Source organism: Drosophila subpulchrella, chromosome X (assembly GCF_014743375.2).
Source record: "Drosophila subpulchrella strain 33 F10 #4 breed RU33 chromosome X, RU_Dsub_v1.1 Primary Assembly, whole genome shotgun sequence".
In the NCBI taxonomy this organism is placed as follows: Eukaryota; Metazoa; Arthropoda; class Insecta; order Diptera; family Drosophilidae; genus Drosophila; species Drosophila subpulchrella.
In genome coordinates, this window is record NC_050613.1 from 23,823,597 (window position 1) to 23,849,805 (window position 26,209).

At 46.1% G+C, this 26,209-nt stretch overlaps 10 protein-coding genes across 15 annotated transcripts; 4 read left to right on the forward strand and 6 right to left on the reverse strand.

Annotated features, from left to right (window-relative positions):
* Positions 1–314: 314 nt before the first annotated feature.
* On the reverse strand, positions 315–2,057 carry LOC119558045 (FAD-linked sulfhydryl oxidase ALR). The gene is made up of 4 exons (XM_037871193.1): positions 1,916–2,057; positions 1,177–1,584; positions 853–1,094; positions 315–794 (listed from the first exon to the last, which is right to left on the reverse strand). Exons 2-4 carry the CDS (start codon positions 1,573–1,575, stop codon positions 632–634), a joined length of 804 nt encoding a protein of 267 aa, XP_037727121.1. The 5' UTR covers positions 1,576–1,584; positions 1,916–2,057; the 3' UTR covers positions 315–631.
* LOC119558044 (beta-parvin) lies at positions 2,006–4,697 on the reverse strand. Its single transcript, XM_037871192.1, has 4 exons — positions 4,455–4,697; positions 4,037–4,126; positions 3,695–3,966; positions 2,006–3,181 (listed from the first exon to the last, which is right to left on the reverse strand). Exons 1-4 carry the CDS (start codon positions 4,573–4,575, stop codon positions 2,561–2,563), a joined length of 1,104 nt encoding a protein of 367 aa, XP_037727120.1. The 5' UTR covers positions 4,576–4,697; the 3' UTR covers positions 2,006–2,560.
* A 483-nt stretch (positions 4,698–5,180) lies between these two features.
* On the reverse strand, positions 5,181–5,735 carry LOC119558047 (transmembrane protein 203). The gene has a single exon (XM_037871195.1). The coding sequence runs from the start codon at positions 5,697–5,699 to the stop codon at positions 5,253–5,255; it is 447 nt and encodes a 148-aa protein (XP_037727123.1). The 5' UTR covers positions 5,700–5,735; the 3' UTR covers positions 5,181–5,252.
* On the reverse strand, positions 5,677–6,373 carry LOC119558046 (ribonuclease P protein subunit p20). The gene is made up of 2 exons (XM_037871194.1): positions 6,134–6,373; positions 5,677–6,062 (listed from the first exon to the last, which is right to left on the reverse strand). The coding sequence occupies exons 1-2, from the start codon at positions 6,284–6,286 to the stop codon at positions 5,709–5,711; spliced, it is 507 nt and encodes a 168-aa protein (XP_037727122.1). The 5' UTR covers positions 6,287–6,373; the 3' UTR covers positions 5,677–5,708.
* A 28-nt stretch (positions 6,374–6,401) lies between these two features.
* LOC119558048 (cytochrome c oxidase subunit 6B1) lies at positions 6,402–10,304 on the forward strand. Of its 2 annotated transcripts, none has more exons than XM_037871196.1 (2): positions 6,402–6,539; positions 9,819–10,304. In XM_037871196.1, exon 2 carries the CDS (start codon positions 9,847–9,849, stop codon positions 10,078–10,080), a length of 234 nt encoding a protein of 77 aa, XP_037727124.1. In that variant the 5' UTR covers positions 6,402–6,539; positions 9,819–9,846; the 3' UTR covers positions 10,081–10,304. The 2 variants fall into 2 exon arrangements, with proteins under 2 accessions (XP_037727124.1, XP_037727125.1); XM_037871197.1 differs by having other exon boundaries at positions 6,413–6,539; positions 9,822–10,304.
* Positions 6,598–9,545, forward strand: LOC119558041 (arginine/serine-rich protein 1). 3 transcript variants are annotated; one of them, XM_037871189.1, is made up of 2 exons: positions 6,598–7,360; positions 7,907–9,545. In XM_037871189.1, the coding sequence occupies exon 2, from the start codon at positions 7,944–7,946 to the stop codon at positions 9,099–9,101; it is 1,158 nt and encodes a 385-aa protein (XP_037727117.1). In that variant the 5' UTR covers positions 6,598–7,360; positions 7,907–7,943; the 3' UTR covers positions 9,102–9,545. The 3 variants fall into 3 exon arrangements, with proteins under 3 accessions (XP_037727117.1, XP_037727116.1, XP_037727118.1); XM_037871188.1 differs by having other exon boundaries at positions 6,599–7,360; positions 7,920–9,545; XM_037871190.1 differs by having other exon boundaries at positions 6,599–6,873; positions 7,113–9,545.
* A 220-nt stretch (positions 10,305–10,524) lies between the features above and the next one.
* Positions 10,525–16,431, reverse strand: LOC119558042 (transmembrane protein 198). Its single transcript, XM_037871191.1, has 5 exons — positions 15,897–16,431; positions 14,722–15,087; positions 14,492–14,656; positions 13,657–13,998; positions 10,525–13,080 (listed from the first exon to the last, which is right to left on the reverse strand). The coding sequence occupies exons 1-5, from the start codon at positions 15,981–15,983 to the stop codon at positions 12,895–12,897; spliced, it is 1,146 nt and encodes a 381-aa protein (XP_037727119.1). The 5' UTR covers positions 15,984–16,431; the 3' UTR covers positions 10,525–12,894.
* A 1,026-nt stretch (positions 16,432–17,457) lies between these two features.
* Positions 17,458–18,439, forward strand: LOC119557442 (protamine-like protein 99C). 2 transcript variants are annotated; one of them, XM_037870204.1, is made up of 3 exons: positions 17,458–17,716; positions 17,780–18,147; positions 18,205–18,439. In XM_037870204.1, the coding sequence occupies exons 1-3, from the start codon at positions 17,510–17,512 to the stop codon at positions 18,221–18,223; spliced, it is 594 nt and encodes a 197-aa protein (XP_037726132.1). In that variant the 5' UTR covers positions 17,458–17,509; the 3' UTR covers positions 18,224–18,439. The 2 variants fall into 2 exon arrangements, with proteins under 2 accessions (XP_037726132.1, XP_037726133.1); XM_037870205.1 differs by having other exon boundaries at positions 17,783–18,147.
* A 1,411-nt stretch (positions 18,440–19,850) lies between these two features.
* Positions 19,851–22,189, forward strand: LOC119556748 (serine/threonine-protein phosphatase 4 regulatory subunit 2-like). 2 transcript variants are annotated; one of them, XM_037869169.1, is made up of 4 exons: positions 19,851–19,987; positions 20,431–20,673; positions 21,126–21,317; positions 21,387–22,188. In XM_037869169.1, exons 2-4 carry the CDS (start codon positions 20,472–20,474, stop codon positions 22,064–22,066), a joined length of 1,074 nt encoding a protein of 357 aa, XP_037725097.1. In that variant the 5' UTR covers positions 19,851–19,987; positions 20,431–20,471; the 3' UTR covers positions 22,067–22,188. The 2 variants fall into 2 exon arrangements, with proteins under 2 accessions (XP_037725097.1, XP_037725098.1); XM_037869170.1 differs by having other exon boundaries at positions 19,857–19,987; positions 20,467–20,673; positions 21,387–22,189.
* A 220-nt stretch (positions 22,190–22,409) lies between these two features.
* Positions 22,410–26,040, reverse strand: LOC119556747 (AP-1 complex subunit beta-1). Its single transcript, XM_037869168.1, has 3 exons — positions 25,952–26,040; positions 24,218–25,670; positions 22,410–24,153 (listed from the first exon to the last, which is right to left on the reverse strand). Exons 2-3 carry the CDS (start codon positions 25,640–25,642, stop codon positions 22,813–22,815), a joined length of 2,766 nt encoding a protein of 921 aa, XP_037725096.1. The 5' UTR covers positions 25,643–25,670; positions 25,952–26,040; the 3' UTR covers positions 22,410–22,812.
* Between the last annotated feature and the right edge of the window lie 169 nt (positions 26,041–26,209).

Below are 26,209 nucleotides of genomic sequence, written 5' to 3' on the forward strand. Positions count from 1 at the left end.
AGAAATATCGAAAAAGTTAAGTCATCTTAAGAACCCAAAACTTAAAAATTTACTTCATAATGTACATCAACCATCTCAAAACTTTCATTTCGAAATTATCCAACTACCCAAATTTATCAATGCTGGCATTCCACAGGCTATGATTTTCCAAAATAAGTAGTCTAGATCTTTCTATCCACAGCTTATCGAGGGTACCCGGTATTTGCCTTCCGCCACCCATGAGTCGACAGAAAGGGGTCACTTGGCACCCTTCTTATCTTAGCATACTAAAAGATTGTGAAATCTGCAGGGACAGTGAGCAAACACAAAAGGGGTCTTCAACAAAATGTGTGTATTCTCTGAGAGTTCATAGCCAGCAAATCATTTAACAACGGACCGTTGATGTGTCGCTCTATTACAATATATAACTCAATTTTATGTCACGCCGACGCAGACTCCGACTAATGGGGCAGTGCCTCTGGCCAGGAACGGAGCACAGAGCACAGTTTTGGGTGGCGGATCACCGCCGAGCAGGAGAGTGCAGTGTTCCGTGGTGATCCGTGATGGGCATGCCGAGCAATATGTGGGACAAGTCTGGTCAACATGGCAACCGGTCAACGGGGGATTCTCGGCAAGATGGGACTGGGGGCGCCTAGTCGCAGGAGCCGTCCAGCCAGCCGTCGCGCCATCTCTCGTTCACCTTGGTGCAGTCGAAGAGCGGCTTTCCCAGCTTGTCGTTCACGCGGTTGTGGAACTTGCACAGCCACATGGCCAGCTCCTTCTGGGAGTTCACATTGATCGGGTTGACATCCAGGCTATAGGAGGGTTTAGTTAATAGGTCAGCTATACAGTACGATCCCCGATGGCACTTACTCGGTGCGAAAGTCCTTGGCGCAAAACTCGCAGGGATAGAGGCGGGAGAGCACCTCGAAGAAGGTCTTCATGTCGCGCTTCTCGGTGTCCGTGGGGTTGTCCGAGTAGAAGGCGGCCATCGTGTGGAGCAGTCCCCAGGTGGAGATGCCCAGGCGTACCTTGTCCAGCGGGCAGTCATCGCGGGGCAGCGGTTCCTGGGCGGCATTAACCGTCAGCTTCTCGGCGGCGGCCATGTGCTTCACCTGCAGGAGGAGAGAAGGGAGGAGGCTCGAGATAACAGTCGGAGCACAACGATGGGGATGGACAAACGGATGGTCACTTCACCTTGGAGCTCTGCACGTTGGAGATGAGGCGTTGCTGTTTCGACCAGGACTTGAAGTCGTTGCAGGTGCGGCAGTTGGAGTCCTGCTTGCCGGCGCCGGCAGTGGGACCGGTCTTGCGGTTAGCCGCGAACGGCGAGTCCTGGGTGTCCTTTTCCGTCTCGGGATTCGCCTCGGCGGACATGCTAAAGTCCGGGTCACGGATCAGGCGGAGTACGGTGCGCTGGAGGCGGCGGATTACAAGGCGGGTGGCCTCCCGACTGAGTTCTATGTGCGTGGGGCTGATGTAGTCGTAGGAGTAGTTGTGACACTGGCGGCGCAGCAGGAGCGTTGTGGCGGTGGGCAGCTCTAGAATCTTGAAACTTCGCTCGGCTATTGTGAAAATCATAAAGAGCATGCGCATGGTTGCCACCTTGTTTCAAAACAACACATTACTCGGGGAACGTTTTGTTTTGCTGTTAGTTTTGCAGTTGCAATTGGCGATAATTGATTTGGGAGATTTAAGTTTTAGGGGAGTGGCCAGGAACTGGGCCAGGACCATAATCAAAGTTTTAAATTAAAACGGCCTGGCCAGCAGTCAGTAATCGATAAAAGCTCGCTGCAATGCAGGGTCTGGCAGCCCACTCCCTGTCGCTGTTATCGATAACAGACCGTTGCCAGTTGCGCGCGCAACCGTCACAATTCAAATAAGCAAAGCATTAAGCAAAAATCTACAAATTTGAGACCATCAACAAACAACTTACATGGGTAATGGATGGAAGCTGGCGGTTTGGAGTGCTGCAGCCCCAGATTAATTTTGCGCCTTGAAACTGTATAAAATAGAATAACACATATGCTATTGGCAATATTTATTGATTTTTCTAATCCAAATTTTTAACGTACACAATACAATTTTTTTGAAGACTTTTCCGTAAACTGATCTGATCTGTGACATATTTCGCAAAAGCTCGGTGTGATCTAAAGGCACATTGTCGGTTGGTTATTGTGTATTAATACAGTAAATTCACTTAGTAACAACTACTACGTCTGGCACGTGAGTAAGACAAGTTAACAACTGGCCGCCGGGTTTGGTTTTGGGTGTGGGTTAGCTCTTCTCTGCCCTGCTCCGGACAAACTGCGTCCGGGCATATGGCAGTGGTTAGACGTACGACACAAATATGTTTATAAATATATATAAAATCATTCATTCAGCTGACTGTGAACGGTGCAGCAGGTTCGAGAGTGCATTTAGGATATTTTTCTTCAACGCTGCACCGTTTACAATCATGCTTTAGAACGCACATAAATTAAGCGTGTAAACATTACAAAAAACGTTAATATAAAATGTAAAATTTGCGCCGGTTGCTGCTCCTCTGGCTTTTTTGCGGCTTGCTTCATTTGGCTGCCACTCAGGCATAGTCCCTGAACTTGGTGAACAGGCTGTAGAGGACGCGCAGGGTGGACTTCAAGTCCATGTTGACAATGTCCTCGGGCCGCGCCTTTGGCTTGGGCAGACCCACGTCCTGCATCAGGTCGAAGGCAAAGGCCACATTGCTGACCATCTGATCGACGTCCTGCGGCGTCAAATGGAACTCATGCAGCGGAACGAAGAAGCCGCCGAGCAGGCCCATTAGAAGGCACAGATAGACGCCGTCGCGGAAGTCCGTATTAAGATCGCTGATCTCGAAGTTCAGCTTGGCCAGGTGCTTGTTCACGAACGTAATGAGGGACTTCTTCACCACGACCAACTTGTCCGGCGCACAGTCGATCAACGTGTCGAAGGCGTCCTTTTCGCAGCGCATGCCCAGGTCGTCGTACTCGGAAGTAATCTGCTCTTGGAATTTTTGCGCATTCAGCACTCCCGCATTCTTTTCCGCAATCACAACGGTCACGAACACGTTCTCCGGCAGGCGAACGGGCGCCCGGAAGTGACGCACCAGAGCCACCAGCAGATGCAGAATGGCCACAATGTTCTTGGAGTGCACGCTGGCCACCGACCATTTGGGGATCTTCTGGTGAAAGCCAAGTGTCTGAGGGGGAAAAGCAAAAGTATAATTAAGTGACTGTTGATTGCAAAATCATTGCTTTTGAAATAAATTATATAAACTGAATTATTTTTAAGAGCGTTGAAAATGTGAAGTGATATGAAATTGATGAGTAATAATGAGTAATAGTAAAAAACATAAATATAGGCAAGAGAAATATGCTTAAGTAGGCTTGAACTAATAACATCTGTGACATGTTAATGCCTTTGATCTTAGATTTAAGAAGTAATTTGCGTAGTTCTTAAGACTATTTTGTTCTGCTATAAAATCTTTCTTTATTTTTATTTTTAGAGCAAACATGTCGATGTAAAGAAAGTCTTGTAATCTTTTTCATTTAAATGTTTTACTTGAATATGATTTTTAGTGATGTCAAGTTGGTTGAAAGGATATTTTCCAGCCAATCAGCAAATATATCATTGCAATGGAACTTAGGAAGGGCTCTGTGTTACTCATTGGAAGAGATCCCTTCCAGAACTCGGGCTGTACAAGGACACTCACGTGATTGACGGCTTTCAGGACGATGTTGAGCTTCTCGTGCTGGCCCTGCTCCGACTGAGTGACCTCCGGCACGTCCAGCTTCTTGCCGGTGAGCTTTTCCCATAGCTTGTGAAGCACCTGGCCATCGTACATATCCTCGTCCAGCTGCTGGACGATGATCCGCTGCTCGGCCAGCTCGTCGTTGATCCAGTCGACGAGGATGCGCTGCAGCTTGATCACCTCGGGTTCATTGATGGACTGCGGATCGATGACGGCGCGCTGTTCGTGCTCGCCTGCGGGGATCAGAGGAGATCATGATAGGATAAGATGGGTGATTTCCCTCCAGGAAAAATGCATACTTACGCAGGGCGTAGTCCTCGGGCGGGATGTCATACTGGCTGGGTGAGCCCGGTGAGTCGATGGCGTACTTGCCCTCCTCCTGGACCTTCTTCACTGCAAAAGGAGCAAGCAGAGGGGGCGTATTTAAAGATACCATTTAAAATAAGGTAAACAAAAACGATGACGACACAAGGCCATCATACACACACACACGAACACTTGCGGGCCCCGTTTGTTTGTGTGCGTCATCAGTGACGCAATGTTCTGGCTGCTCAGCGAATCCGCATCCGCACATCTGTTCCCAGAAGAGCTTCCTGGGAGGAAGGGGAGCAGTTTCCAAACAACTTTTGGTGGCCAATCCAGGGTTTGGAGTTCCAAGAACACAATTTCTCAATCCATAGCCATATATAGGCGTCTATGGAGCTCCTAGCGATCCACCTACCTTCGCGAGTGCCGCGTTTGCGACCCAAAGTGCTGAACTTGTCCCAGAAACTGTCCTCCTTCTCGCCCTTTTTGATGGCGGTGGGCGTGTGCGGGGACTTGGGCCGGTTCAAGGTGGACATGGCGCTAGCGGTGCGACTGGATTTTCTGGATTCCGCGAATTCCGGATTGGCTCAACAGTTTCTGTTATTGTTTCTTTTCGGGCGTTTTCGGAGCTGAGCAATCGGTTTCCCTTGGGGCTGCCACCTGATCGCAAGGTCCACCGCCGGCGCTGCCCAACACTGGAATTCGGAAAAAGTTCGGAAGAATAATATTAAAGAAACTCCAGATTCTTGGTTTTAAAATAAATCTACAAATTAAACTGTATTTAGCCCTAGGCTATTTCCATATATTTTATTTATTAGGAATCTTTTTTTACGAACATTTAAAAAAGCTTTAATAAAATCATCAGCTTAATTAAGATATATACTGGTATCAAAGGGTAGAGTTCAAATACCACCCCTATGATTATTTCCCACCTTCTTAATTGTTGTACCATCAACTATTAAAGAAATGATAATCAATTTCAAGTTGAAATACTGATCCAATGTACAAAAAGGCATTTGTAAAAAGGCTTTTCTGAATACATATATAAGCTACGGATGTGCTATGATCGGAGAGCATTTAAAGATTCCTTATGGATCAGATAAACTATACAAAAAACGCCCAAGGATTAAAAGCCATCCACTTCCGTTTAAGATCAGAAATAATATATGTATCGTATCATACTAGAGCTATGAATATATAATATGTCTACAGTTCAGATGGAGTTGGGCAACTGGCAGGCTCGCACCGCCACGAGCTGCAACAGGACGAAGATCGGGGAGAAGACCTCCGAGTACTCGAGGCCCGTCTTGCTGGAGAGCTTCAGGCAGAGCAGGTACTTGAAGATGGCTATCAGCACCAGGAAGTAGGTGCTCCACATGAAGCGGTGCAGGGCCTTTCGCTTGTTGTTGGAGTCCAGGTACATGCGTATGCCCACGATGACGCAGAAGTACGCGTTGCAGATGTCGATGAAGAACAGCGGGCTGAAGACGGTGAACCAGTCGCCCATGGGCTCTGGCAGCATGCCTCCGGGTCCGGCCCTGGCCTGCAGGTGCAGCTTGACGGCCAGCGTGATGGTGAAGACCAGCAGGCCGCACAGGTTGACCAGGATCTCGAACTCCGTCAGCCCCAGCCAGCGCACCAGCTCCGAGAGCTTAAACATCGTACTATCCTACTGCCTACTGGACTTCGGCTTGCCCCGGAACTGACCCAGGGATTGGGCTTGCGTTTGGGACTGCGACGGCTGCGGCACAACGATGTCGAAGAGGCTGCGATTGAAGATCTTGATGTGCAGGGCCGAGTTGTTGCGCTGGCGGAAGGTTATGTCCTCGGCATCGCACAGCGGATGCAGTTCGTCCACCAGCTGGATGGTGGACGTGTTGATGGCGTAGCTGAGGGCGCCCTCCGAGTTGTGGACGAGGCGCAGGGCTAGATTGAGGCCTCGGGTGACCGAGAAGCCCATGCAATGTAGAAAGATTTCGCGTGCGCCGGAGTTGAGCAGCTCCTCGCAGCGCCGCTGCTGGGCCTGTCCAGGTGGGAGGGGGTACAGTATAAGATTAGAGGATATGTGGACCCACAAGAGAACTATCCACCTACCTTGAAGTCTGTCTTGCTGGTGATGTAGATGTTGTGGCGGTCGCTGACAGTGGGACGCGGCGGCTGCTTGCGCACCACTCGGTGGTTCTGTTGTCTGTGGTTTCGGGTGGATCTCGGCTTGGTCCCGTGCTCGGGAGGATTGCTGCCCATCATCAACGGCGGCGGCGGCGGAGAAGGCAACCTATGTTTTCCATCTGCGCGTGTCACAATTTCGGACTCGACACTGCACTCCGAAACGCACGCTGTACAACACTGGCCGTGCTCAACGATCTGGCAACCCGGCCCTAGCTGTCACAATGACAGCTCTCGATAGCTCTACGCTCGGCCATCGCTATTCCTATCGCCAGGGGCTCGTGAGAATTCTCGGCAGTTGAAAATTTTTCGTCGTACTCTCGGAACAACAAAGGTATGTTTTAAGGCACTGCTATCGCACCTTATCAAGTACACCAGACCGTAAGCCAAGGCACCGATCCGATCGATGCCCAGCCAAAGAATTAAGAACTTGTTGGCCCAAGAAGAGGCCGTTTGTAACTTCGCAACTCGTAACACACGCTCACACACATAGACACAAGAGCACTAATACACACACACACTCACACTCACACTTCCGCTGGCGAATTCCTCGGGCAGCAGGAAAAAAAGAGATGAAAAAAGTACAAGTTACATAACTCGCTGGTAGTTGTTGTTGGTGGGCCATGAGGGGCTGGGAGGAGGGGTCTCCGTTGCCTGCATCTTCATCCGTAAGTTGTCCCGATCTGGATCTGGATAACCCCCTCACAACCCTCCCTCCTAGGGTTACATAAGTCACCGCTCGCAAAGGGGGGTGGTCGAAAGAAAAACAGTCCCCATAAGTTTATCTATCCACTATTGTAGCCAGAAAGACAATTCAAATCAAATCAAATCAAATCCCCCTGCACCGCGCGTTTCCTGGTTCGAGTAACGTTTTGTATTCATGCGTTCAAGTCATTTTTCCATGCAGGCGAATCCGAAAATCCGATACGTTTCAGAGTCGCAAATCGCAGTCAAGAGTTAAGCACTAAACGCAAGAAAAACACAAGCAAAAGCAGAATCGCACTGATTCTCGAACTAAGCAAAAGGAAGGACCTCTACTCATCCACAACAACAACAAAAGGAGCAGGAGCAACAAACAACAACAGCAACATCATCGGATGATAACGTAACATTGGAGCCACACCACACATCCAGTTCAGCGGACATCGCAAACAAGTAAATTACCATTTCTCTCATTTTATCAGAACAGAAATCTGCAAGCCAAGTACTACTACTACTACTACTTCTACTACCAATCAAAGCAATCCAATCCAATCCAATCTAATCAAAAGTCTAAGTATCCAAAATTGCATAAGAGTCGCAGACGCAGTCGCAGACGCGTATGCGCCCGTAAAACAGAGCCTGTTCCGCTGTTCCGCTAGCATTTTTTGTCGCCCATCCACTTGGTTGGAGCTCCGGCTCCCGAAAATCCGATTGGTCTGGTCTGTGGGTCAAGAAGCCAGCAGCGCCAGCCAAGTCAAGTCAGCGCAAGAAATTTCGCTAGATTCTCGATTATCGATTCTCGTTTCTTGTTTCTGACAAGCGGCAAACCGAACAGAACAGAACCGAACCGAACAGCAGATCCGAAAAGAACAAAAAAAAAAAAATAAAAGTATAAAGAAAAAGTTAACTGAATACAGAAAGCATACTCTGATATTGTGTATACATAGGTATTTCGTAAAAAACGCGCCTCTGCCAACTGCTCGATTTAACGCGGCACAGTTTCGAATTGCAGATCATCACTACATCCCCATCCGACATGTCGGCGGCCCGCCTGCCCTACTATCAGCAGGATCAGGAGGACAACCACGATAATGGCAATCACCACCACCAGCAGCTGCAGCGGCGCGCCGGGCGAGGCCATCAGCGCGGCTACCATGAGCGGGGCTCCGGCGGATCCTCCAGGTGGGAGCGCAATCGCTACAGTCGCAGCCGTTCGCGCTCTCGCAGTCGCAGTCGTAGCCGGTCTGCGGAACGCTCTGGCCAGCGCCGCCGCCGCCAGGAGCAGCAGCGTCAGACGTCCCGTCACCACAGGGATCGCGACTCCAGGGATCGCTCGAGAGACCGTTCCAGGGATCGCTCTAGGGACCGCTCCAGGGATCGCGATCGGGAGTACTCTAGGCGCTCCAGCCACTACCGCCGTTCGGAATCGCCGGCCTCTGGCCCTGGCCATATATCCGGATCCAGCAGCAACCACAATAGCCAACGTAGGGGCCACCTGCCATCGTCCTCCGGCAGAGCAGAGCTGAGTGCCGTACAGAAGGCAGCCGCTGCAGCTGCCGCCGCCGCAGATCAAGTGCAATTGGCCGGAAAGAGCATGACAGCCGCTGCCGCCGCCTCCGCAGTGGGTGCCTACTATAACCTCGACACCGACGAGCCCTTCGACAAGGAGCGCATCCACCGCGAGATGGAGCAGAAGCTGCGCGAAGCACTGGCCAGGGAGGGCAAAGTGTATCCACCGCCCAAGCCGGAGCCACCTTCGCATCCGGTGTTCGCCAACGATGGCTCGTTTATGGAGCTGTTTAAGAAGATGCAGGAGGACCAAAAGCAGCAGGTTGGCAGCCAACCAATGCAGCAGCCAGCTGTAATGGAGGAGCTCCTGCAGCAGCAGCAATTGGCCTCGCCGGAGGCCTCCTCAGTGCCCGCGCTGCCGGCCATTGCTGTAGGGGCTGCCAGCAGTGCTGCCGCTCCGTACATAGCCGCAGCGGCGGCCGGCAAGTCTGCGCCACCCCCACCGCTTGTTGGACGGCGTCGCGGCGGAAAGGTCCTGAAGACCGGCGTTGTGGCCAAGCTGAAGACGCCCAATGAGAGCGACGTGGACCCGAAGGACTTCTGGTCGTTGTATCTGGCCGAGGTCAATAAATACAAGAGCAACGCCTGCGATACGGACAACGGCAAGCGGCCGCTGGTCAAGTAGTCGCAGCAACAGTGCCCACACCTCATAGAAACATGTACTTGAACGCAGGCAGACCAACAAACGTGAACTCCCCAGCTCCAAAATCGATTCTGATTCGACCAAATACCAGCCATTCTTCCGTACACTCGAGATACACACGCACTGAGATAACCCAAACCCAATCCCCATTGAAGATTTTGTACACGAGAAAATGCGAGCACAGATCCGTAGCTTATAGATATATAGATATTGGAGGGCTTTTGAGCTGCAAGCGCGAGCAGTGTAATTTGTATTTTTTTCACACGGGTCGATACGGACTACTAGACGCTGCCCCGATCGATATACACTTAATAAAATAATCATAGTCTTAGGTAATAAGCCATAATTTTAGAAGATCCATACGAGATGTATCTCTCTATATATATAATATGATATATACCGCTCATTAAGCAACCACAAACATGATGAACTAACCTTTGTGATTTATATGTCTATCTCTTCCTACCCGTTTTTGCACTGAAATTGTATTTAACTTTTCGTTTCCATTCTCATTTCGTTATGTACATCGCCCCCGCCCCCATGTGAACCTATAACATCCATCTCTTTCTTTTTCATTCCGACTTTGGTTGCGTTTCGATCGATGATTTTTGCCCTCCCTTCGGTTTCGTTTCGTTTCCTTTTTATTTTCCTTTTCCCAACTAAAGTCTATATGCAATTTTTCATGTCCAAAAACAAAAGCAGCGACAAATCGTCAGACAGCAGCAACATGTCCGCCTACAAGCTGGAGACCGCCCCCTTCGATCCACGGTTCCCTAACCAGAACGTGACCCGCTACTGCTACCAGTCGTACATCGACTTCCACCGCTGCCAGAAGAAGCGCGGCGAGGACTTTGCGCCCTGCAACTACTTCCAGAAGGTCTACAAGTCGATGTGTCCCAACGCCTGGGTGGAGAAGTGGGACGATCAGCGCGAGAGCGGCACATTCCCGGGCCGCATCTAAGTTCGGCACACCGCATCCCCAATCCCTAAAAACACACAGAGCAGGATACGATCGATGGATGGATGGATGGATGGGCGGACGTAGAGCAGCGTCGTAACCAGAATCCGGCAATTGCAACAGAGACTAGTTCGTGTTTGTGATGTTTGTGCTTTACCGAGCGATGAATGCAGACCATCGTCGACAAATACTTAAATACACAAATGTTCAATTATCTGAATTCTGAATCGACCGTTTGTTTCTTCTTCTATAACTTGTTGCTGGCCGAAAAGGAACTAGAAACAGATCCACGCCACTGTATTCCGATGTGTTATTAATTAATAAACTATTAGACACGAAGAGGCCAGCGTTTCGTCATTTGGCTTGGAGGCACCAAGATTACTATATAGAATCCATCCTAAGAATCAATCTGAAACTGTTGTACCAGAAAAACACATGTGTGGCCTGCATCGTTTATTTAATATGTTTACTCTTTGGTTATTACAAGATGTTTTTTTTGTTAGCAGTCTATTCCAACATTTGCACCAAAGCTAGAATTGCATTGACAATCGTTTTTGGCCTTTTTAATATTAATTTTTTTCTTTATTTGAATTTTATTAGTGTATACATAGGTGCAACTCTTTTATGATTTTCACTACTTTAGTTTGCAGTTATTATCCGTTTTCATTATATTGGATTAAGTGTGTCAAACACTTGTCTTACAAAAAATTGTATTATTCGCCAAACTTAAATGTAAAATATACCCATGGCATTATCCTCCGATTAGACATTGCTGTTGAACATTAAAACAACGAGAGGAACAGAATTAACAACATATAGGGAGACTTACAGAATCTTAGCGCATCAGACTTGTCAAAAATGTTTGGAAAACTTTCAAAATGGAAAATGTATTTCAGTAATCGATAATAGACATTTGACATTTAAATGATAAATGTCATCGCTTTACTTTAAGTGTCAAAATGAAATATCTATTGACTCATATTTCGAAAAGCATGTTTTTTATCGAACATCGAAATTATTTTTCAGTTTCAAAAAGTAACCAACAATTTTTGACGTTTCTGTCGCTTTTACAGTTTTTTTTTGGATAGCTCAAAATCAACAATTGCGGACGGCAGCAATTCCTAAAAACTAAGCGTTAATCAACATAACAGGAAACTTGAGTTGAGTTACATATTTGTGATTTGGAAACAAACCGATTCGATATGGAAGTTTCTGCCTGGCAATGTCCAATCCTTGAAGGTTCTTCATTTCTTTTAAAACTATTTTATTTATTTATTTTTATATTCTTTGTTGTAATTGTCTAGTTAATGAGCCCAACCTGTTTTTGCAACTACGGAATTATGGTGTACAAAAGTTTTGGAAAAATCCTACTAGTTAAACTTCTATATGATTAGATAATTGGCATTTAAACTATTCAATTCTTTGAAAGGAGAAATTGTGGAAGACCGCTTAGACCTATTAGAAGGTGACTTCTTAAAGATAAGCATATCTAATTTTCGCTTAGGCCCTTTAACTAGACAGTTAAAAATGCATATCACTTACTTTGGTATGTCTCGGCTAGCTTTTATCGCGTGAATTTTTTTGTTTTTAGTTTGTACCGCTGTTTGCATGGATCTAATGTCTTATAATAGGTATATAATATATATATATATATATGTGTTTCGAACGTTAATCTTATGGATAATGCTAAGACGGCTGATCGAGCGGATCGTTAAGGGGGTTCAATGCTGAATTTTGACTTGGTCGGACCTTAAGTTCCCCTCCCTTGCAGCGATTGTGAGTTACCATATATCGACAATGAAATGGCTTAGCTTTGGCTTATCGACATGCTAACGCTAGGTCTATCTCTAAATGGCTATGGCTCCAACTGTACAGGTTTATAATTCGAATGCATCTGCCCGGACTGGACAGTCGTACTAAAATGAGTATAGGTCGTACATATTTCCCAACCATCCCTTTTTTTTATTGTACTTAATAGGTATTGTATTGTGTTTTTGCCTTTCTTATAGGGGGGTATCGGGAAATTGCAATGTATGCTCGAGTGTATAGAGTTTACAACGTAATTCTTAGGCCTATTTACTTGATAGTTGTAATGGAACGAAATGTCAACGCTCTATTCGTGAGCCACTTGTATCTCGAATCTGGTTTCCCCCATCGAATCGTAATCGTATAATTATAACACAGATATGAACTGATTAGTAAATGCGGTTGCCTGGCTATATTCGAAGTGGGAGAAGCGTTACTAGTACTTGGTTAGGTTTAGTTTTAGTTGCAGGAATACGCAGTACCCATGATCCACAGTAAATCATTCATCACTCGCAGATGTCAACTTATAAGTTATCCGTTCTTCATATCTTCATACATAGTAAGTATTTCTATCGTTAGTAACATTCGAATAAGTGAAGAGAACAAAAAGCTTCCTGCCATCGGACATCTTAGATTCTAGCTGTGCACGATGCAATCAATCTTAATCTATTACTTCTTGTCCCGCTGATCTCTTGAAAGTGCTCCAATGCGCGAGAAACCAGCTCCAGATCCGTATATCCTCAGATATTTAAAGCTTCCAATGATCCACTACACTCTGTCCAACTGTTTCTGTTTCCGTTTCCGGTGTGTGTGTGTCTGGCACTTTGTGCCTCATCTACAAAGTCTACATGCAACCGTACTTGTGTGATTCATCCACCTCCTCCGCATTCTCAACTTTCCCAGCCCCTGGCTCATCCAGGCTAATCCCCCGACCCGTGTCCCATCCATGCCCAAGTACCGCAGCCCGTAGCCCCCTTACGGGTATAGTTACATGTAGCTATTGCTTGTTTGTTATCCAATGTCACGGACGATCTCGATCTTGTCGCACAGCTCCGAGTCCGGGTCGTGGATGGTGGTGAAGTGCGTGCGGTCGCTCCGGAACGTGTTCCGCTCGTTGGAGCTGCTCTTGATCGACCGCTCAGAAGGGGTCTCCGTACCGCTCAGCTGGATGCGCTTCTGCAGGGCCGAAACGAAGTTCTGAAACGAGATTTGTCCATCAGAAAAACAATATATTTGATATCTTGATCCTGAGATTATAATTAGAAAAAGTTAACTTTCCCTTTGATAAATCTAATTGTCGATAGATCTTATGCTTAACCTTTATGAGAAGGACTTGAACGATCAAAACCCGAATTCTTTAGTATTATTATTTATTTTAAACCTGCTGAAGAAGAATGATTTTTCACTACCAAATTCAGCTCTTCCCTTGTTAAATATATTGATGACTATGAACGTGAATAAAATAAAATGAATTCGAAACGCGAATTCTTTAGTATTATTATTTATCTTAACCTGCTGAAGAAGAATGATTTTTCACTACCAAATTCAGCTCTTCCATTGTTAAATATATTGATGACTATGAACGTGAATAAAATAAAATGAGTTCGAAACGCGAATTCTTTAGCTTCTTTATTTATTTGTATAAGGAAAGGTCCAATAACGGGTCACAAAAATCTCTAGTGACTAGCTTAGAAGTCCGGAAGATATTCCCAATCATGGGTGACATCCCCCGACCCCTTGATCCCACTTAACCCCACTGAGTTCTCCACTCACCTGCGATATGATGTCGCCGCGGGCGGTGCGCACCTGGTAAAGGTAGCGGAACTTGCGCTGCCTGGCCTCCTCGCGCGTCTCGCGGGTGCGCGACTGGGATCGCCGGACGGGGGCGAGGGCGTGGCCCGGTCCCGCCTGCTGCTGGCTGTGCGGCAGGTGGGCGCCGTGGGCGTGGCCGGGGTGGTTGTGGTGCCTCATGTAGACCCGCTTGCGATGGTCCACGCGCCAGGCGGTGATGAAGCACTGCACCATGATGCTGAGGACGATGGTGACGGGCCAGGCGGCGATCAGGAGGCCCCCATAGCAGGGTGGCGGCAAGGGATGCGGTCGCATGCCGATTATCTATGGAGATTGTAAAAATTGTTAAAAAGAACCAACAATTAGTATACTTAAGATTCTAGTAAAGGGAGGAATAAGGCAAAGGACATCTTAAAAGGAAAACTTAATTTCTTTTGGGTTCCAAATTTTATAATTCTATAGTATTAGTTTTAAAAGTCCCTGAAAGTGTTCCAATTTTATTATTACTATGGCAAGTATTATTATTATACAATAAGAAAATGTTAACTCAATATAATATCTTTTATCTTAATGTTCAATTGAATTGATGTACAATAAAAAATACGAAGTAATCAGGATAGTTACTTTAAGTTACGAACATTTTTATCAATTCATAGATTAAGCAAGAAATTAAATATTTACCTTATAATATAAAGTTTATAAAGGTAGTTACAATAGGGATAGATATGATATCCTATCACGGAAACATTTAAAGGCAAAATTTAATGATTTTATCTTAAACAACCGATCAATCCGATTAAAATTTTGCTGCACTCACCCAATTGATGGTCTCCAGGCCGTGCATGAAGAAGTCGATGGCGCTGAGGATCATGGCCGTGCCCACAATGCTGGAGGTAAGGATGGTCACGTACTTGACGCAGCACAGGGTCAGCACGGAGCAGATGACGGCGCCGCCCACCACGGCCACATAGATCTCGCGATACTGCAGAGGAGAAGGATAAGGATATACATAGGTACAATGCATATGGAGTTCTATTAAGAACTTACCCCGAACTCGTTGTCCGGAAAAGTGGCCACGCATACGGCCATTGCGGCGCCGGAGAGCAGGGCTCCAGCGAAGGCGCTTATAAGTACAGAGGCCACTGGATATGTGGAACCCAGGACGGCGCCCAGCAGTCCGGCCACAATGGCCAGCGCCGAATCCGCCGGCTTGCCCAGGAAGGTGATCTGGAAGTCCTGCAGTATGAAGATGCCATTGGCGCCCACCATCAGTCCGCTGAGGAAGCCCACGGCGCGGAGGCATCGATAGCCAAGCAGGGCGTAGACGATGCCGAAGACGGCGAAGATGGCCCACAGGATGGCGGCCAGTGGTTCCGGCGCACTGGGCGTGCACGTCTGTCCCTCCAGGATGCCCTGCGAAAGGAGGAGGAGGAGGATGAGTAGGAGGTCAGCGCAGATTGGCAAAGGGTGTCACGCGGGGCGAGCCTGGCTTGGGTCAACCTAATGCGACCAAGGACACGACACACTTATCAAGGGGCCGCGACGATGACGATGGCGCCACTTGCCTTCGCCACTTATGATGTGGATTTTATTATTAACCACTTTTTCTAGTAACTCAAAAAACATATACTATCATGTTTAAAGAAAAAAAAATATTTAGGATCATAAATGGTTTATGGGATCCCCAAAAATATATAAAATTTTGAGCTTTGAAGTTTGTTTAGTAAACACTCTGGATACAAAAAGAAAACTACTTATTTATAAGTAAAATATTTTTATAATGGAAAAGATTTTAAAGAGATGAGATGGGTCTATAAAGAATTCATATTATATATCATATTATATCTTCTAAATTTATAAAGTAAACATTTGAGAAACCCTAAAAACATCCAAGAGGACTATGTATTACATTAAAAATAATAATAATAAACATTATTATTCTAAGTATATATACATATTTTAACTGGTTCCTGTTTACATCCGATTATAAGGTGGCGTTAAGCCTTCGCTTAGGGGACTTTGAAGGAGCGCAGGTTCAGCTTCATTTTCGTCCTCGTAGTGACAAAGCTATTGACACACAAACCCCCACTTATACACATTATACTCGACACTTTGCATATTGTCTCGACTTAACCTAAAAAGCGTGCAAATATGTCGTGTGTGTGGGAAAGGGGCGAAGGGGAATGGGTATGGGTATGGGGATGTGGATGGGGGCTACGAACCTTGATGAGAAAGGGCCAGTCCAGGTGGGTGGTGCCCATTGACTCTTCGCTGCCATAGTCGAACACCATGTCCGCCGCCACCCTCATTCCGGCGGACTAATTTTTGGCGGACCCTGGGCTACGAAACTGGGATCTATGTTGTTGTTCTTCCAACAGGAACGTAATATATACCGATTGTCTCGTTGATTCGGTTAATTGAAGGGCTTCTTCACTGGCACAAAACGAGTCCACCACATTCCTGCACTGATTCAGCCATGGTTGTTATACCTCTCTCCCTTTTCTCCACCAAAAACACCTCGAAATAGGGCGGAGCACCTGAAAGTCCAGAGTCCAAAGTGCCAAGTCCTTATGAACCGAATAGACCCGATCCTGGGGCCAATTTAACTATTGCAGATATATTGCAGTAACGGTTTTGGTACACATTTTCGCACTGCGATGTGGGAAATGGTTCTGGGTTTGCTACAATCGGGGCCAAGCCAGAATAGCTTGTGGTACAACAGGAAAACAGTGAGTCGGTCCTGCGGCCAAGACAGGGATGGCTACAGCTGCACAGCCTTGTGGGCCAGAAAGGAACCAAAACAACCCCCGAAAGGCTCGGCCGAAAGCTCTGAAAGCTCAGGAGCCCAACCTTCGCAACCCTGACCAGGTATACCACACCATTTCGGTCCAGTTACTATCCACATTACTCCATTAATTTACAACACCATTACCATGCCATGAATGAGCGCTATAGCGCTTACTTCAAAATAAGTTATCTTTTAAAATAAACAACAACGGTTTTATCCCTCATTTTCCACTTCTTTTGCGGCTTTTAATAAAATATTAAGAGTTTGAACATCAAGAATAAATTAAAAACATGGTTTGTTTCTTTGGTAATCAAAATAGCTTTTAGTATTTGCATAGGAACCTAGAAAGTAAGGGACTTCCATTTAGGTTAACAATCCATCTTGCAAAATGTGGCTGCTACAAAAATACCACAATTTACGGTGTCAAAAATGGGCGTGGCTTGAGTTTGAAAAAAAGTTGAGCTGCAAGGAAAAATCAACTTCTCTTTTGTTATTTCCTTTACCATTTCTTTAAAGCTTTTTTACCCAGATATCAAGGCAAGACATTCCTCATTTGGACATTTCATTTTTCAATTGCATTAAAAACAATGACTTTAAGGGCGAAAAAATGGAATTCAGATTTTGTCAAAAATACGATATTCAGATTTTAGTCAAGAATGCGATTTTTCTTTACAGTTTTTCAATCGTAGTTTAGCCAAATCAAGGCGTACAGCTAAATGACCGACTGTTTTGAACAGCTTGCTAAACATGCTAACGATCCCAATCACTTTAAGGACAATTTATTTTTAGATCAATTTTCGCATTTTTTGTAAGGAGTTACATCACTTTTTTTTTTGCAAAAATTGGCAATATTTAAAAATTTCCAGGTTTAAAAGGCGGAAAATTAAATAGTAAACAATTTCACAGTAGCCTTTTTTAAGATTAAAAAAAAAATATCCTAGGTAGCTGGGAGAACAGCTTCTCAATCAGAATCAGTACTCGCATTCATTACTTAGTGTCGACAGTATCGCGTTAGAACAAAATTTTAGATTCGTACAAAAATAAACTATGGACGGAAAAAAACGTAGAAATGCTCTTCAAAACCGAGTTTATAATTTACAAAAGGTAGCGCGCGTGACAAACAATGGTTACCTGAACTTCTTAAGAGAATATAAGAAGGCGCACTGCGGGGTTTCCCCAAAGGACATGGTACGTTTCGGAGCCAGACAGTGGAATCAGTTGACCCTTGATGATAAGGAGTTTTATAAAAACATGGTAAGCACAGGAAATATCTTAGTCATGACTGATATCTACCAATTACTAACAAACGTGAGTTAGAAGGATCCGGTGACCGTTACACAAAGTGCACCTCAGGAGTCTGAGAATCAGTCCCAAGGGGAAAACCCCGGTAAATCTGAGCGGGTGAAGTGCAGCCAAGTTCGCTCTCCCAGTGCCCGTGAGCGGAAGTCCAAGAACAAGAAGAAAGGGAAGCCATCCAAGTCCAAGTGCATCAAGAAGAGACCCAGCCTTGTGCTGAAGACCCTCGACCCAAGTCGTCTGGGCTCCGCCGTAGCCTATATGCATTTCATGCGCAAGTTTCAGAAGAAGAACAAGAATTTGAAGGCGAATGATCTACTAAACAAGGGAACTCGTCTTTGGTGCCGTCTGCATGGAAGCCAGCGCCAACAATATGAGAGTCCGCTTTGGTAAAGTTGTCTAAATGTAAATCCTTACACAAGGAATAATATCTTCCCTTTTTTCAGGGTTGTGAGGACTGGATAGGAAACACTATTCAATTTCAACCGTATTAATATGTGTAAATTTAAAGCGAACAATGTCTTGTAAATCTTACACTTCACTCTTCAATAACATACATATATGTTATCTATTACCAAAAAGATATTTACAAAACAAGAAGATTAACCGGCAGCGCATATCGATTATAAAACAAATAAAGAACTTTACTTCGGAAACCCGAAGTTTAGATTCGATCAAAAATACTATTTTGTAGTGTATTTTTAGGTCCTAAAAATGGGCTTTTGATTTTGGTGAAAAATACACTTATTTTTTGCGGTCTTTCGATCGTAGTTTAGTCAAATCAAGGCGCACAGTAAAAAGACACAGTTTTGAGCAGCTTGCTACGTATGCCAACGATCACCATCACTTACAATTTTATTTTTTGGGCAATTTTCTCATTTTTTTCTGCGAAAAATGGCAAAAATTAAAAATTTCCAGGCTTACATGCCAATGGATTGGAAATTAAACAACGAGTCCAACGAGTTCTATTATGGCATCAAAAAAACAGATTTTTTATGGCGATTTTTACTGGGATTTCGATTTCAGTCAAAAGCACTAATTTTTTCTGCGGTTTTTCAAACGTAGTTTGGCCAAATCAAGGCCTACAACTAAAAGACCGACCGCTTTGAACAGCTTGCTACATTTGCAAACGATCCCCATCACTTTAAGCAACATTTATTTTTTTTTACCAATTTTCGCATTTTTTGTAAGGGGGTGCATCATATATTTTTGCGAAAAATGGCAAAAATCAAAGATTTCCAGGTTTGAATGCCAATGGATTGGAAATTAAGCAACGAGCTCAACGAGGTACGACATTCCTCGATCTGACGCTTACTTTCTTTATAGCAGCCAAAAAGCTGAATTTTTAGGGCGAAAAAATGGGATTCAGATTTTGTCAAAAATACGAGATTCAGATTTTAGTCAAAAATGCGATTTTTCTTTCCAGTTTTTCAATCGTAGTTTGGTCAAATCAAGGCGTACAGCTAAAATACCGACTGTTCTGAGCAGCTTGCTAAATATGCTAACGATCCTCATCACTTTTAGGAAAATTTAATTTTTGGCCAATTTTCTCATTTTTTGTAATCTATTTTTGCGAAAAATGGCAAAAATCAAAGATTTCCAGGTTTGAATGCCAATGGATTGGAAATTAAGCAACGAGCTCAACGAGGTACGACATTCCTCGATCTGACGCTTTTTTTTTGTAACGCAGCCAAAAAACTGATTTTTTAGGGCGAAAAAGTGGTCAAAAATACGATATTCAGATTTGAGTCAAAATTCCGATTTTTCTTTCCAGTTTTCAATCGAAGTTTAGCCAAATCAAGGCGTACAGCTAAAAGACCGACTGTTTTGAACAGCTTTCTAAATATGCTAACAATCCCAATCACTTTAAGGAAAATGTATTATTTGACAAATTTTGCATTGGCATTGAAAATTAAGCTACGAGTCCAGCGAGGCATTACATTACTAATTTGGACCTTTATTTTAAATGTGGCATCACAAACGCTGATAAACAGAATAAAGATTTTGGACAAAAATACTATTTTTCTCGATTCAGATTTCAGTTAAAAGTACTCTGATTTTAAGAGGTTATCATAAAGGTCAGAAAAGGAAAGGTCACACCTTGTCATTGAGAAAATAATCAGCCAGCCCAAACCGAAGTAAGCGAACGGATTCCATTGTCAACTCAACTGGCTTAAGTGCTGTTAAAAGGCGTAGTTGGGATAGAAAACAGGAGCGCAGCTAGTTAAGGTAAGTGGGCGTCTGGATGGTTCGATTTCCCTCTAGTGGGTGGTGCCGAAAATGGAGATGTGCAGGTTCCATGAAAATTGACCAGGCGTCCCATATAAAATTTTCTTTTCTTCTGCCCGACTGCCGCAGACATCATCAACTACAACGATGGTATGGCATCCAGAGCTGCAGAACACACAGCCTATGCGAGTTTTTGTAAATTTGCATAAGTGAGTTTTGTCCGGCGAATCGAATCCTTCTAGAAAAGGAGGAAAAGAGAGAGACAGCTGTCAAATGCAAGATTATTCATGTCAGTGTCTTGCGCATACCTGCACACAATTGCAAGTTTTGCCCTCTCTTCTCGCGGTTTTTTGTGTTTCTACCTCGAGGAGTAACCTTTTCCTCACTTACCGGCCGGTTTTCTGATCTCTCTTTGCTCCACTTTTCCCCCATGCTTTCTCCAGAAACAGTTTCCCCCGTATTAACGCTCATCCACATAGTCACCATGAAGGCCACTTGCCATCTCGTGCGGGTCCTGCATTTCTACACCCTGGACCAGGGTAAAATAATACCCAAGGAGCTGAAGGACTATCTGCAGTATGTGGCCATAACCGGGGACAACATCTTCACGTGGTCTAGTCTGAAGTATCTGTTCCACCAGATGCTCCGCAATGCGCTCGTAAACTTCAACGGAGACTGTCCGCCGGGTGAGTTTCGTGGTCTTAAATGTGGGGATTTCTACATATCCTGTTGGGATTTCACATTGTCTGGAGTTTTAATAAGACTATTATAATATCATCCCTGTTTTAAGATACATAATTACCATTTTGTCATATTCAGGACTCGCCTGTTATGAACTCTTAATCAATAATATATACTTGGAAAACTCGCAAGAATTTAAAAGATGCCAAAGTATTTTCCTAGTTATCCCAGAAAAGATACTTAACACAACTAAAAATCGAATTTGAAGTCATAAACATCTAAAAAAAAAAAATTTTTGCTATTTAAGATTACTAGTGTAACATACAATCTTAACTTTTAATTTCTACTTTTAAGGAATTAAATTACATTGAAAAAGAAAATTTAACATCAGGTTGACTCTATAGGAAAGATTACAAACCAGAATCTGAAGCTAACACTTGCATACTTATATCACTAGCGGAGATCCCCCCCTGCCCACAAAATGGGCCATTCAACTATGAGAGAATGAAGAATTTGCTGCAGCAGCGCATTGATTACTTCGATGTCACTCCTCACAACATACAGCGTTTTTGCGAACTGCTGCTCGAGCCACGCAAGAATTACTCGCGCGTCGACAAGTATATGCGAGCTGTGGAGAAGTCCCTTTGGGGTAAGGCCCCAAACTAGATCCTACAGTAATGGGCAAGGATCACCCATGATATCATCTCTCTCTTCACAGGGTACCACGAAACGGATCCGGAGCCGAAGCGCATAGAGATCGACGTTCTCGATCCGACGAGATGGAACCACCTTGAGAAGGACCTTGAGAAGTTGAGCAAATCAAACGCCGAGGAGGACTCAGCGCCTAGCTGCAGTTCGCAGGGTGGTGCTCAGAAAACTAGCCATCCGCAGTCGGACGCCAATGAACAGCCCAAGGCAAAGAAGATCAAGAAGTCCAAGAAGGTCAAGAAGGATAAGAAGGAAAATAAGGACAAGGATAAGGACAAGAAGGACAAGGACAAGAAGGAAAAGGACAAGAAAGCCATGGACAAGAATTTAAAGGACAAGAAGGAAAAGGACAAGAAAGACATGGACAAGAATTTAAAGGACAAGAAGGACATGGACAAGAATTTCAAGGACAAGAAAGACATGGACAAGAATTTAAAGGACAAGAAGGACATGGACAAGAATTTCAAGGGCAAGAAGGACAAGGACAAGAAGGATAAGGACAAGAATTTAAAGGACAAGAAGGACATGAACAAGAATTTCAAGGACAAGAAGGATAAGGACAAGAACTTCAAGGAAAAGAACAAGATTTGCAAGGACAAGATTTTAAAGGACAAGACTTACAAGGACAAGAAGGACAAGAAGAAAGGGGAGAAGCCCAGCAGTAGTTGCCTCTATGGTGATATTTTATAAGGGGTTACATAATGTTTCTTGTACAAAAATAGCAAAATTATAAATATTCCCTCAGAGCTTATTGTGGCCCTTTATCTTTTAGAGCAGAAAAACCGGATTCAGAAAATAACGATCCCTATCAATTAAAAAAACTATTTGTTGACCTTCAAATCTTATTAAATTGATTTTGAAACAAGAAAGGAAGGAATTTGATGGAAGGAAGTCTTAAATGTTAAGTTTTCTGATCGATACGCAAATACTTATAAGGATTTCATACATCTTAGAAACCCCAGTTAAAATTGGAACGATGAAGTGCACTTTTCTAGGAAATTATTCTAGCGATAAGAAAACAATGCCTCAACTATTTAGTGTGTTATGTCATACATTTTACTAGGACACGTACATATACATAGATGCCGTGCATATGGGGTTACAGAGTTTTGGAATGCGATTACGCAACGTTAGCTTGGGCGCAGCTTTCGCTACCTTTAAACGTTATACAGTACATTGAGGACATGCAGCTCCGATTAACAATTAACAGTTCTCTCGACAAATTTGATTGGTTTATATGGTGTGCATATGCATAAATAATTGTGTGTAAGTGGCGAAGCCGCCAATACACAATATAATAATAATACGTAAATTACACTTTGTTGTTGAGCTAATCTTCAACGCCCGCAGAGAACATCCAGTCGGCTCCCTCATAAATTGATCGCTCCGATTGCTTTGTGCTCCTCGTCCAACATCCGACGTCATGGGTGAACCGCTTAAGGTGATCGGATGATGGCCTCGTAGGCGGCGAAGATTATGTTGGCCACCTCCACGGAGCGCGATTTGAGACTCAGGGTGGCGTCCGGGTTGCCCGGCTGCAGCTTAAGCTCCAGGAGCACCCAAATGCTGTTGGTCAGCTTGAGTGACTGGTAGAGCATGTCCTGACCCTCGACGTTGCGCTTGGCGATGGTGAATATGTTGTTGGTGGTCATCTTGGAGGCGATGCCATCGGTGGTGCCAATGACACCGCTCAGGCTGTACTGCAGTTCGTTGGCGGCGGGGATCTCCTTCCATGTGTTGAGGAACACGCGCTTGTCCAGCTGCCCGTCCTCGGCAAACAGCACATTGCCGTGCACCAGGCAGGCGAAGTAGAAAATGTCGATGTTGTTTTTCACGGCCACCTGCAGGTTGTTGAGCGGCTCCATGCGCTGAATTGGTCCGTTGGTGCCCAACGCCATGCTAACCTCGATGGATTGGTTGGGTGGAAGGGGAGCAGCCTGCATGGGTGACGCGGGCACCAGACCAAAGCTGTTCTTGTTCAGCTGGATGGCGAAGTTGGTCATCGGTTGCATTGCCTTGTTGGTCAGCGTCATGTCCATGAACACCTCGCCGTTGCGGCGCGAGAATGTACCCTGTATCTCTAGGCCCTTGCCCTTCTCCGCCGGCAGCCATGTGACCTTGGGGATCTGTACGCCCACCGAAAGCGAGGCCCCGCCCAGGCCGAATATGTCGCCAAGCAGGCTTGAGGCACCGCCAGGAGCCGCCTCTGCAGGTGGGCCACCCAGCAGGATGTCCAGGCCGCCGCCCAGCAGGTCCACGTTGCTGGTGGCCGCCGGAGCGGAGGGCATGGCTGGTGCGTTGATATCCATGGAGAGCAGATCGCCGATGAGCGATTCCTGGTTGGGAATGACCATGGCCTCCGAACCGGCTCCGCTCTCTGGTTGCTCGCTACCAGCTCCGGATCCGGCAGCTCGATTGGGCAACGACTTGCGCACTCCGGCGCCGCGACCCTCCACGAACGCCGTGGGAGGCTTGTGATACACGCTAGCCAGCGAGCTGATGTGGCAGATGAGCTCGTCCAGCAGCGTCGGCTCCAGAAGGTCCGTCTCTTCCGAGATGAGCGGCTTGTCGGCCAGCACCACCTCTTTGGCGGCAGCCGGATCTGTGGATAGGAGACGCCAGTAGATGAAGCCACGATCACGCAGATCGGGGTTGTCCGAATCCTGAGTGGCCAGCGAGAGTACGTGCTGGACTAGCTCCTGGGTGTCTGACGGGCGCTTGAGGAACAGCTTAACCACAGCCGTCAGCAGCTGTAACTGCACCTGAGCATTCTCATCCTGAAAAATGAAAAGAACATGGCAGACATCTGGCAAAATGTTGGCAAGTGCGGTAGAAACTCACCTGGAAGCCCTCGAGGAAGCTGTCGAGGAGCTCATCGGCGTTGTCAATGCGCTCCGCATACTCCCCAATGATCCAGACCATCGATGCGCGCGCTTCCGGTTCGTCCAGAGTGTCTAGGTTCTCGCAGAGCGTGCTGATGATGCTCTCGTACTTGTTGGGGTACTTGCGGAAGATGTCCTTAATGACCACGATGGCCTCTTGCACCACGTAGTTGACCTTGGTCTGGATAAGATCCAGCAGCGTGGAGACGCAACGTTCTGCCGAGGGCTCCACCTTGATGGCGCATCGCCCGATGGCGCGCACCGCTTTGCGCACAAAATCCACGTCCACCTCGGTGGCGTACTCCTTTAGCTCGCTGAGCACCTGAGCGATGTTGCTCTGGTTGGCCAGGCGGATCATGATGTCCAGCTTCTCCAGTTTCACGTAGATGGGATCGTTGTACTTGACAAAGAATACCTTCATCTCGTGCTTCAGAATGTCCGGACGCTTCTGGACAATCAGGTTGATGTTGCGCAGCGCCACATACTGAACCTCCGGCTCCGAGGAGAGCAGCGTGACCAGTGGCGGTGCCAGCTTCTTGGTGAGTGTGGCACAGAAGTCACTGTCGCTGGACAACATCTCGAGCAGCTTCATCAGCACCTTGACGGCGCTTAGGACGACGGCGGCGTTGGCGTGGGCCAGTCGTGGAGTGATTCGCTCGCAGATGGACTGCGCCTCGCGCTCATCCTTCGGGCTGTAGTTGGCCAGCGAGTCCAGGATGAAGACCTGTCCCCATTCAGTGCACTCGTTGAGCGCCGTCAGCAGCTTGTTGATAGTCACCGAGTTCATCTCGACCAGGGGCTGCCCAGACTGGCTAGCCTCGTTGATCTCGCTGAGCGCGGCCACTGCGTTGGCCACCACCATGGGATTCGAGTCGGACAGCAGGTCCTTCAGCTGATCGAGGAAGCCCTGGTCCTCCACCATGGTGGCGGAGATGTCATACAACTTGGCCACGCACACGGCGGCCGTTTTACGTACATATGGATCCTCGTCCTTCAGGCACTTGCGCAGCGGTTCGCACAGATACTCGGTGATCTTGTCCACCCGGATGCAGCCCATGGTGCGCACGGCCAGCGCCCGGATAAGCGGATTGGAATCCTCGCAATCCTTAACGAACGTGTTCACCGCCATGATGGCCATGTCCGGCTGCGACTTGGCGTAGTTCATCAGATAGAGGTAGACCAGCTTCTTCAGCTCCAGATTGTCCGTCTGCATGCAGTTGACCACGTCCGGGAAGAGGGCGGAGACATCCTTGCCCACGGTCATGCTGGCAATCACCTTCTTCACCGCCTCCTTCTTCTTCTCCTTCTTGTCATTGTTCAGCTCCGACTTGAGCTCGAAGATCTCGCCCTTCTTGGTGGTGGTGAAGTACTTGGAATCGGTCATCGTCGCTGATGATGCTCCTCGCTGCTGGCTGAGATTGGGATGGAGAATGGAGAAAGATTGTTTCCGGCGTTAGTAGAGCGATTATTGATTGCGAGGCCCCCTAACCTCCTCCACACCCTCTTTTGGGGGCGGAATCACCCGAATACCAACACATTTGCCCCTATCGCGTATCGCAGCTTGAACACGTCTCAAAAGGGAGTTGAATCAGAGGAATGGCTCAAAGCCAGTCGCCGGAAAACAGTTCACCCAATGTTCCGCAGTTATTCCGTATTCCTGTGACCCATCACAACGCACCTCACCTTTAATTACCTTTTAAATAATTAGTTTTCGGGCACAGAAAAAATTGTTAGCTTTTTCTCTCTGCGTAATTAGTGCGACCGTTTGCCGGGGAGTGACTTGGAAAATACTAACTGATTTAGTATTTTAACAATCGATTTCACCAAATACGCGATAACCGGCTTTTTCCACTGGCCTTGAGTTTTTTAGCTGGACTCCACTGGCCTGGCTGTTTTACAATTTCACGTAGTGACGAATTGCACCGGTAGTGCGGGGTATCAATATAGTTTT